The sequence below is a fragment of the Haematobia irritans genome, chromosome 5, assembly GCF_050003625.1.
Source record: "Haematobia irritans isolate KBUSLIRL chromosome 5, ASM5000362v1, whole genome shotgun sequence".
NCBI classification, from domain to species: domain Eukaryota; kingdom Metazoa; phylum Arthropoda; class Insecta; order Diptera; family Muscidae; genus Haematobia; species Haematobia irritans.
The window spans coordinates 90,264,909-90,276,989 of NC_134401.1; the positions used below are offsets into that span (position 1 = coordinate 90,264,909).

At 36.6% G+C, this 12,081-nt stretch overlaps 1 protein-coding gene across 3 annotated transcripts in view; it reads left to right on the forward strand.

The window, feature by feature from the left end:
* Positions 1 to 12,081, forward strand: part of Cdk4 (Cyclin-dependent kinase 4) — a 30,059-nt gene extending 17,978 nt beyond the window's left edge. For all 3 annotated transcript variants that reach the window (XM_075313301.1, XM_075313299.1, XM_075313300.1), the window contains exons 4-7: positions 10,696 to 10,831; positions 10,904 to 11,232; positions 11,456 to 11,591; positions 11,648 to 12,081. In XM_075313301.1, coding sequence (XP_075169416.1) covers positions 10,696 to 10,831; positions 10,904 to 11,232; positions 11,456 to 11,591; positions 11,648 to 11,731 — 685 coding nt within the window. In that variant the 3' untranslated portion in view covers positions 11,732 to 12,081. The remainder of the gene's footprint in view (positions 1 to 10,695; positions 10,832 to 10,903; positions 11,233 to 11,455; positions 11,592 to 11,647) is intronic.

Here is a 12,081-nt window from a genome sequence, read left to right on the forward strand (position 1 = left end):
CTTGATCTTCTTTAGGTTCCGCTTGACAATAGCCCAGTATTTCTCAATTGGGCGTATTGGGAGGGTTCTTGTCCTTGGGAACCACCTGCACGTTGTTGGCGGCGTACAACTCCATGGCCTTTTTACCGTAATGGCAAGATGCCAAATCCGGCCAAAACAGTACGGAACAACCGTGTTTCTTCAGGAAAGGCAGCAGACGTTTATTCAAACACTCTTTTACGTAAATTTCTTGGTTGACAGTCCCGGAAGCTATGAAAATGCTGCTTTCCAAGCCACAGGTACAGATAGCTTGCCAAACCAGATATTTCTTTGCGAACTTTGACAGTTTTATGTGCTTGAAAATATCTGCTACCTTTCCCCTTGCTTTTGCCGTATAAAACTCCTCTCCCGGAAGCTGCTTGTAGTCGGCTTTGACGTAGGTTTCGTCGTCCATTACCACGCAGTCAAACTTCGTCAGCATCGTCGTGTACAGCCTCCGGGATCGCGCTTTGGCCGTCGTATTTTGTTTATCATCGCGATTTGGAGTCACTACCTTCTTGTAAGTCGATAGTCCGGCAACTCTCTTTGTCGTCTCAGCGGCTTCCGGTTTTCGATTTCCCCCCGATCCAGACTTCCTGGCTGTCGACAAACGTTCCCCAAACACTTTAATTACATTTGTAACGGTTGATTTGGCACCTTTTAGCGATTTTATTTATTTATTTATTGAATCATAAAGTAATATAAAGCCTTCAAGGCCAATAAACATATTACTCTTAGCAAGTACCTGAGCATTAAATAATTCGATTTTGCCAGCTTTGCGTGCGAGTAGCTCGGATTTTCGCGATGCGCGAGCAAAATTTTGATACGCTGCTCTTCTTGCTTGGACGGCATTTTGACAACTGAAGAGTGAATTCCAAAATCAAAATAGGAGCAACATTCTACACACACACACCTTCAAAATGAGGGGTGTTCAGGTTTTTTAAATGCAAAATTGAAAGAAATACGTCAAGTTTATATTGACCAAATTTTGACCGTATCACCCTTTAGTCCATCGCATATTGCTATGACTTCTAATCTAAACTGAGTTATCCCAAACATAGAGGACTGGGGCGAAAACAGCATACATTTCGGCGATCTTGAGATCTATACGGATGGCTCTAAAATGGCCGCGGGTACAGGCAGTGGAATATACTGCAAGGAGTTGAAGATAAAGGAATCCTTTAAGTTGGATAAGCATATTTCATTGCTATTGCAAATGCTGCAGAACTTCTATCGATGATGCCGTTATTTAGATGCGATATCAGTATTTTCATCGATAGTCAGGCCCTGGGTAATACAAACATAAGGTTGAATGTAGTCAGCCACTGTCATAGAGAGCTTGCGGTTCTCACAAAACATCATAAAGTAGCTCTGTGCTGGGAAACACATTGTAGGTCTAACGAATGATGATATTTGTAGATGGTGTCTGAGGCTACGGAAAACTCATTCCATTTTCTGTGACAGTGTCAGCATAATCTTTCAGAAGAACCGACTTTCAGACTATGACCGACTTGCTAGAATGCAACTTGGGGAGTATTCTCGCTTTCACGGGCGGTACGGTCCAATGGAGCCATCAGTCCGCACCAAGCTGTGCCTTTTTCTGGATGCATTAGTACCTTTTGCATTGATTCTGGCTGATCTTCAATCCAAAATTGACAACTCTGCTTATTTACCATTGAGCCAAAAACGATGCGCACGATAAACTTTCTAAATTTTTATTATAAAAATAATAAATTCAATAATTTGCAAGCTTTGTTTGACGATTGATGCTTATAGACCAAACTGTAGATGTTTAACAGCGAAACAAGGCACGAAACGTGCGTCAGTTGTTTAAACCAATGTTGCCGAAGAGACAAAAGCTTTTTCCCGTTGAAAATAAACAATGATACTCTTGAAGCTCTTAATCAGCTTGAACGATGTCTTCCATGTAAGATTTTCCAGTTTTTTTCTGTGTAGCTTTCACGAGCTCAGTATGAGCCTGTAATTCAAGGGAATTCCAAACGCTTTGCATATCCCTTCTATGTTTTAATGGTCCAGGTTAGTTATAGTGGCAGCCCGTTATTTTTATGCTCACTATCCAGATTGACAAAGAATCGTGCAGCATTCATTGATAATAGAGAAGTTCACCACCTTTATGGTCATATTAGGTGAATATTGAATCGTAGGTTTACCTCGTTGAGATATTTGTTGCAGATTGACTGAGTATGCCAGCATTTTTGAAATGATGCATCTCGTTTCAGACTCATTTAGGTAATCTGAACGCGATATAATGCTACAGGTCGTTTGCGTAGATACCAAAAACTAGATATTTTGATGCAAGAGATGCAACATGGCATGAAGAGAATCTTCATAAAGGACTTCGTTCGATATTCTGTCTAAATAATTTTTTAATCAAGTGGTAAAATCGGGTTTTCTGAAAGTGGGGCTTTAAAAATCCGGTTTTCAAAAACCCGTACTTTGGAAAGAAAAATCTAATTTTATTGTCATAGAAAATCAACGCAAAAAAATTAAAAGTTGGACCCATTTTTGCTCTTATTTAAAGTTTGATGTATTTGCCGATATTTGGCATTAAATTGGTAATTTTACATTGAAAATAAAAAAGCCGAATTTGAGATCGTGAAAAAATCTGTGCTACCGATATTCATCCACCGCTTTTAATCACTCTAGACGCCACAGCACCTATCTCTGATAACCCATCTATGTAAACTTGCGACGATAACGGAGGACAAACCCAGACGGTCTAAATATTTCTTTTGTGGCCATAAAAATTTCTACCACTGCGTGAAAAAATGGAAAATACAGAGTAGAGCACCCCCTCCAAGCGATCGTCTTTACTAATACGCACACCAATGAACCAAATAAAGGGTGATTTGTTAAGAGCTTGATAACTTTTTTTTTTTAAAAAACGCATAAAATTTGCAAAATCTCATCGGTTCTTTATTTGAAACGTTAGATTGGTCCATGACATTTACTTTTTGAAGATAATTTCATTTAAATGTTGACCGCGGCTGCGTCTTAGGTGGTCCATTCGGAAAGTCCAATTTTGGGCAACTTTTTCGAGCATTTCGGCCGGAATAGCCCGAATTTCTTCGGAAATGTTGTCTTCCAAAGCTGGAATAGTTGCTGGCTTATTTCTGTAGACTTTAGACTTGACGTAGCCCCACAAAAAATAGTCTAAAGGCGTCAAATCGCATGATCTTGGTGGCCAACTTACCGGTCCATTTCTTGAGATGAATTGTTCTCCGAAGTTTTCCCTCAAAATGGCCATAGAATCGCGAGCTGTGTGGCATGTAGCGCCATCTTGTTGAAACCACATGTCAACCAAGTTCAGTTCTTCCATTTTTGGCAACAAAAAGTTTGTTAGCATCGAACGATAGCGATCGCCATTCACCGTAACGTTGCGTCCAACAGCATCTTTGAAAAAATACGGTCCAATGATTCCACCAGCGTACAAACCACACCAAACAGTGCATTTTTCGGGATGCATGGGCAGTTCTTGAACGGCTTCTGGTTGCTCTTCACTCCAAATGCGGCAATTTTGCTTATTTACGTAGCCATTCAACCAGAAATGAGCCTCATCGCTGAACAAAATTTGTCGATAAAAAAGCGGATTTTCTGCCAACTTTTCTAGGGCCCATTCACTGAAAATTCGACGTTGTGGCTCGTTAGTAAGTCTATTCATGATGAAATGTCAAAGCATACTGAGCATCTTTCTCTTTGACACCATGTCTGAAATCCCACGTGATCTGTCAAATACTAATGCATGAAAATCCTAACCTCAAAAGAATCACCCTTTAGATACCACTGACAAAATCTAAACAATCAGCGGGTTGTCAGTCAATAACACAGTAACATCTCGCCATTTCATATTATCAGTGGCGCCGGGTTTTAAATATTAAGTAATGACTACATTGTTGCAAAAGAAATGCATACATTGTTTATTATTTGTAAACAAAAGAAGACGCTTTCAGAGATAGACAGACAGGTATATACCATAGGAATGACCACTAACTAAAATTTTAATCATATGAGTTGCCGTATGCAATCAGCTGATTGGTTTGTTTAACTAATTGCTGGGAGTAAATACTCTCACCATCCCCCTTTTACCCTGTTCGACTTACTTATCCATCACTTTTGTTTATTTGTATTTTTGGTTGTAGTGGGAGAAATAATTTGCACACGATTCGTCTATGTAGTCGTCTTTCAGACACATAAGCACGCATACAGATACGATCAATTACCCCATCTACCATGCCCACCATACGTCATATATGTAAACTAGAGCACACAATGAAGGCCAGTTTTGTCGTAAACATTCGCATTGAGGGGAAATTAACCGATTCGATATTGTTACTCGTAATTCTCTGAGAGTCTCGCAATGGCTCCCCCTTTGCCCCATATTTGTTTCTCACGAGAAGTTTTTATTCTTTCTCTATATAAAATTAGTACATGTATTTGTATTATCACGATTGTGACTCAAGAGAAAAGCCACATTGTGGTTAATATAGAGAATGAGTTGTTTTTTTATAAGAGTGACGCCAGAATATAGGAACACGAGACAACAATATCGTCTTGTTGTTTGACTCTAAATGAAGTCTTAGTTATTTCTTTAGAGTTATCTTTCTGCAATAATTTAGTTTTTGCGAAAAAAATGGAATATGAAAATTGCTTATATGTTCTGTTTTACTTCTTGGAAAATCGAATATATCCGAATTCGTCCACACTCAAAGGAAAGTCTGTAAAAACACCTGCTGGTATCTGCTGTCAGAAAAATTTTAGCATCGAAGTTTTCATTCATTGCTTAAATTTTTTCTTTTTAGCCAAACAAAGTGCGTTGAGGGCTAATGGTTACCATAAACAAATTTTTATTTGCCTTCAAAGAAACATCTTTACTAATAGGAGAAAACTTCATTGGCCTAAAATTGTGCAAATCCAAAAAGTAAAATGTGTAGAATGTATTAAGTTCGCATTATCGCACGAAAATATGAATTGTTTCAAGGTTATTATACCCTCCACCATAGGATGGGGGTATATTAACTTTGTCATTCCGTTTGTAACACATCGAAATATTGCTCTAAGACCCCATAAAGTATATATATTCTGGGTCGTGGTGAAATTCTGAGTCGATCTAAGCATGTCCGTCCGTCCGTCCGTCTGTCCGGCTGTCCGTCCGTCTGTGGAAATCACGCTAACTTCCGAACGAAACAAGCTATCGACTTCAAACTTGGCACAAGTAGTTGTTATTGATGTAGGTCGGATGGTATTGAAAATCGGCCATATCGGACCACGTTTACGTATAGCCCCCATATAAACCGATCCCCAAATTTGGCTTGGGGAGCCTCCCGGAGCAGCAAAATTCATCCGATCCGGTTGAAATTTGGTACCTGATGTTAGTATATGGCCTCTAACAACCATGCAAAAATTGGTCCATATCGGTCCATAATTATATATAGCTCCCATATAAACCGATCCCCAGATTTGACCTCCGGAGCCTCTTGGAGGAGCAAAATTCATCCGATCCGGTTGAAATTTAGTACGTGGTCTTAGTATACGGTCTCTAACACCCATGCAAAAATTGGTCCATGTCGGTCCATAATTATATATAGCCCCCATATAAACCGATCCCCATATTTGAACTCCGGAGCCTCTTGGAGGGGAAAAATTCATCCGATCCGGTTGAAATGTGGTACCTGATGTTAGTATACGCTCTCTAACAACCATGCAAAAATTGGTCCATATCGGTCCATAATTATATATAGCCCCCATATAAACCGATCCCCAGATTTGAACTCCGGAGCCTCTTGGAGGGGAAAAATTCATCCGATCCTGTTGAAATTTGGTACCTGATGTTAGTATACGGCCTCTAACAACCATGCAAAAATTTGTCCATATCGGTCCATAATTATATATAGCTCCCATATAAACCGATCCCCAGATTTGACCTCCGGAGCCTCTTGGAGGAGCAAAATTCATCCGATCCGGTTGAAATTTAGTACGTGGTCTTAGTATACGATCTCTAACACCCATGCAAAAATTGGTCCATGTCGGTTCATAATTATATATAGCCCCCATATAAACCGATCCCCAGATTTGACCTCCGGAGCCTCTTGGAGGGGAAAAATTCATCCGATCCGGTTGAAATGTGGTACCTGATGTTAGTATACGCTCTCTAACAACCATGCAAAAATTGGTCCATATCGGTCCATAATTATATATAGCCCCCATATAAACCGATCCCCAGATTTGAACTCCGGAGCCTCTTGGAGGGGAAAAATTCATCCGATCCTGTTGAAATTTGGTACCTGATGTTAGTATACGGCCTCTAACAACCATGCAAAAATTGGTCCATATCGGTCCATAATTATATATAGCTCCCATATAAACCGATCCCCAGATTTGACCTCCGGAGCCTCTTGGAGGAGCAAAATTCATCCGATCCGGTTGAAATTTAGTACGTGGTCTTAGTATACGATCTCTAACACCCATGCAAAAATTGGTCCATGTCGGTTCATAATTATATATAGCCCCCATATAAACCGATCCCCAGATTTGACCTCCGGAGCCTCTTGGAGGGGAAAAATTCATCCGATCCGGTTGAAATGTGGTACCTGATGTAAGTATACGGTCTCTAACAACCATGCAAAAATTGGTCCATATCTGTCCATAATTATATATAGCAAAAGTCATCCGATGCGGTTGAAATTTGGTACATTTTGTCAATATATGGCCTCTAACAGCCATGTAAAAATTGGTCCATATCGGTCTTTAGTTATATATAGCCGATGACTTATTACACAAAAATTGGTCCATATCGCCAAAAATAATCTACCAAAACTTTATTTCCATAGAAAATTTTGTCAAATTTTATTACTATAGAAAGTTGTGTCAAAATTTCATTTCTATAGAAAGTTTTGTCAAACGTTTATTTCTATAGAAAATTTTGTCAAGTTTTTATTTCTATAGAAAATTTTGTCAAATTTTTTTTTTGTCAAACTATATTATATACGTATTTAATCGGCCTTTTTTTGTTTAATATATACCCCGTATGGGCTAACTTACAATTTAGAAGACAGTGTTAAAAAGTTTTACGATAACTTGCCATCGGCAAGTGTTATCGCAACCCAAGTAATTCGATTGTGGATGACAGCCTTTAGTAGAAGTTCCTACGCAATCCATGGTGGAGGGTACATAAGATTCGGCCTGGCCGAACTTACGGCCGTATATACTTGTTTTTCCTTAATTTGAAAAAAAATAATTTTTGAAATTAGCGGCTAAGCTCCAACTTAGTACCCATCCACCTCTAGAGAAAAATTCTACTGAAAGAAGTTTTCTTTTCTGAAGAACAAAATTTCAGACAAGCAATGTTTTCTTTTGATTCTAAAAAATTGTTTTAAACGCAAATAGAAAATTTTAGAGGTAATCGTTGAATTCCTTATCATACATTCAGGCTTATTTGTTCTAAAAGAAAATACTTTATGAGAAATGTGAATATTTCATTTGTCTAAAATTTCATTCCGGAGAAAAGTATTTTTTCTTTGAGTTTAGATACGACACTCCTATTTGTCCATATATCGCTGGGGTTACGATGGCGGGTTCAACTCTCAAAAAAATGATTTTGCTATGCTCATAACAGTTTGGCTGATAAGTCCCCGGTCTAACAAAGAAAAACACATTTTTTTGTCAAAATGCGTTTTTATTATTCAACATAGTTCCCTTCAAGAGCGATACAACGATTATAACGACCTTCCAATTTTTTGATACCATTTTGGTAGTACTCCTTCGGTTTTGCCTCAAAATAGGCCTCAGTTTCGGCGATCTCCTCTTCATTGCAGCCAAATTTTTTCCTTGCGAGCATCCTTTAGAGGTCTGAGAACAAGAAAAAGTAGCTGGGGCCAGATATGGAGAATACGGTGGGTGGGGAAGCAATTCTAAGCCCGATTCATGAATTTTTGCCATCGTTTTCAATGACTTGTGGCACGGTGCGTTGTCTTGGTGGAACAACACTTTTTTCTTCTTCATATGGGGCCGTTTTGCCGCGATTTCGACCTTCAAACGCTCCAATAACGCCATATAATAGTCACTGTTGATGGTTTTTCCCTTCTCAAGATAATCGATAAAAATTATTCCATGCGCATCCCAAAAAACAGAGGCCATTATTTTGCCAGCGGACTTTTGAGTCTTTCCACGTTTCGGAGACGGTTCACCGGTCGCTGCCCACTCATGCGACTGTCGATTGGACTCAGGAGTGTAGTGATGGAGCCATGTTTCATCCATTGTCACATATCGACGGAAAAACTCGGGTGTATTACGAGTTAACAGCTGCAAATACTGCTCAGAATCATCAACACGTTGTTGTTTTTTGTCGAATGTGAGCTTTTGCACAGAGCTTCCGCATATCCAAATATTGATGAATGATATGACCAACACGTTCCTTTGATATCTTTAAGGCCTCTGCTATCTCGATCAACTTCATTTTACGGTCATTCAAAATCATTTTGTGGATTTTTTTGATGTTTTCGTCTGTAACCACCTCTTTCGGGCGTCCACTGCGTTCACCGTCCTCCGTGCTCATTTCACCACGCTTGAATTTTGCATACCAATCAATTATTGTTGATTTCCCTGGGGCAGAGTCCGGAAACTCATTATCAAGCCAAGTTTTTGCTTCCATCGTATTTTCCCCTTCAGAAAACAGTATTTTATCAAAACGCGAAATTCTTTTTTTCCCCAATAACAAAAGTTGCTTCACAAATACAATAACAAAAGTTGTTTCACAAAAGACGCTCTCTGACAAACTAATTGATTTACAGACGTCAAATTTTGACACGAATCATTTGAAGGTTGGTACTATATAAAAATAATATGTATTTAATACTAGCGACGCCATCTATGTGTCAGACCGGGGACTTATCAGCCAACCTGTTAAGTACAATTTTTGGGTAGTTTCTTTTTAAATTATTCTCACATTATGTATAGAATTAAGTACATTGAAATAGTTTTAGTTGTTAGGCCTAAGATTTCTTGTCCTTAAAATACGAATGCGAATTTAGTTTAGCATAGAGAACGCATTTCTCTGATATAAAGTCAATAAACTTTTCAATGAAGTCGTTTTATTCTTATAGTTGAGTAATTAGACTTAATAATTGGTATCTTTACATGAAAGAAAATTTTGTTTGGACTATGGTCAACAAGGCTTTAAAAATTTTTGAAAATTTAAAGCAGAATTATATCTAAAATGTATCCTTACTAAAATACTCTGTTTCTTTGGCCCGGAAGCAATACCAAAATCATTAGTTTGGAGTGATTAATCAGTTTATTAATCACTTAAAACGTTTTCATTTGAAATTTTTGAGTCGAAAATTTCAATGCTCCCCCAATGCTTAAGAACGGAACTGAACAAAGTACTACATGTTCTGCATTCTAAATGCTTTCAGTGTACCAGAATGGCTATTAAATTAATTTTCTAATTATGAATGGAAAAGATCCAAGCCATGGAGTGCGAAACATTTCATATTTCCTTTTAATTTTTTAAATGTCTAAAAGTGATACCATATAAAAGAAAGTTTTTCTTTAAGCGGAATCCCGTAAGGATTCCCCTATAGCCTCTATGTTAAACCATGTTTTCAGGACAATTAAGTGATTAGATTCTCTTTTTTAGCAGACTGTCTGCTTCAGGTTTTTCTGTTCTGTCAATGATGAAGATATCGCCCAAAATGAGGTTGCTTCTCCAAAAATGCTCTACTTTAAAAAAAATAATGATCAAACATCTGTCAAAGTTATCAAATAGAACTTGATCTGCAGAATTATTTGGCCTCGATCTTTTTTTTTTCGCCGACACCGAGAATATGTTTGGGCATCCTATATTTTTTTTAATCTCTTATCCTATAAAATTTTTACAATATCTAAAAATGGAATTAAACAAAAATACTTATAAAAGTCATTACACATGATTTTAATATTGCGCCTGAAGTTATACTCCAATATTTATTCATAAATATCGCTCACCAATGACTACTCGATTACAATGACAAGACTGACAGGGAAATCATTTGAATTAGTGATCTATCTAAAGGTAAGTACTATGTTCGCTTTTCGAGTTGAAATTTTCGCGGTTACTTTATTAAAATACTTCAATATAAAGCAGATAAATTAACTCAATTGATACGCAGTTTCTTGTTCCTCTAGATTTCGGCAAGACTTTACAGGAATATGTTTGTTTTCATTTATAATTTTGATTATATCGTGAAAAGTAATCGCGAAAATAAAGTGATTTTCAACTCGAAAACGGAACATAGTACCCACCTTAAGATTGAAAGAATCGCTTTGTGGCGATATTACTGTAAAATATTGAACCTAAGTAAAAATCATTATTTGTAAATTTTATTTATAAGCTTATTGATTAATAACAGACAATTTTTTTGGTTTCAACCACACAATTAATTTTGAATCAAAATTGTTTTAATTACGGACATCAATTAAAAATTAATTGATCCAATTAAAAATTTAATTGATTAAAGAAATTTTGTTCTGATTAAAGAAATTATTTGCTTCAATTGATATTTTAATGGAAATAGCGATAGTACTATAATAAAATAATTAAAATAAATTAAGTAATAAAAAGATACATCATTGTATTTAAATTTTGGCTTTTAATGATTTTACAAAACTAATTCATTTCAGACTTTTCGAAGTATGCCAATTTCTAGAGAGAGAGGGTCAATTAATGGTCTTATTGGTATTTGAACACTTGGAACAAGACCTTTCGGATTTAATAGAAAGGCTACCTAAATCTGGTATGCCTCCAACAACCATACAAGTAAGTAATACAATATAAATGTTCCTAAACGTTGTCATATCAATTCAAATTCAATTTTATTTAATATTTTAGAGACTTTCACGTGAATTACTTACCGGAGTGGATTTTTTACATTCACATCGTATTATCCATCGCGATTTGAAACCACAAAATCTTTTGATTTCATCACAGGGCCATTTAAAAATTGCCGATTTTGGTTTAGCGAAAACATACGATTTTGAAATGAAATTAACCTCCGTTGTTGTTACTCTGTGGTATCGAGCTCCAGAAGTACTATTGGCTCAAACATATAATAGTTCAGTGGATATATGGAGTTCGGCGTGTATTATAGCCGAGATGTTTTCACGCAAAGCCCTATTTCCCGGTACATCAGAGGCGAATCAACTGGATAGAATATTTGAGTAAGTATTTAGAACAGTCGACTTTTTGAATCATTTAAAATTTGAAAAAAATGAGTGTTTAAAATTTTCGACAACTTTATTTGCGATTTTTATTTTTAACAATTTTTTTTGCGATAGGCAAGGACATCATTTTTGCTCAATTTAACATTCCTATTTGATGTGAAAAATATAGCCACCACTGCCTAACATCTAATATAAAATCCTATTGTATTATTTATTATAGATTGACAGGACGACCCAGTGCACAACAGTGGCCAAAAACTATTTCACTATCCCGTGAACACTTTACAGTGCGACAACCTAAACAGCCACGGGATTTGTGTCCAAACCTCTGTGAATATGCAAATGATCTGCTAGCTGTAAGTATTTTCGAAAATGTTCTCATGTAAAATTAATGCAAACTTTTTGTTTTCAGCAAATGCTTTCGTATGATTTACGTTTACGACCTTCAGCATTGACCTGTCTGGAACATGAATATTTTCAACAGGAACCCCTGTAATATTTATATTATTGTGTTCTTTTATTATGTATAGGTATTTAAGTTCTACTAAACACTAAAATTTAGTACATGTAAAATTATTTGTATACGCTTAGTGTTGGAAAAAAGTTCAAAAGCAAGTTAAATGTAATAATTCCGTAAGCATTTCTATTATCATTGTATGTAACAAACAAGTGTTCATTTATGTATCTTTACAATTTATATTTGTATGTATATGTACTTTTCGTTAGTCTTGTAGATTGTGTATTTAATAAGTTTTGTGAGAAAAACAAATTACATTTAAAAACAAGAAAAAATTACAAAAAATATATCAAAAACTACATTTATCCGATGAGCTCGATTTCAAGTAA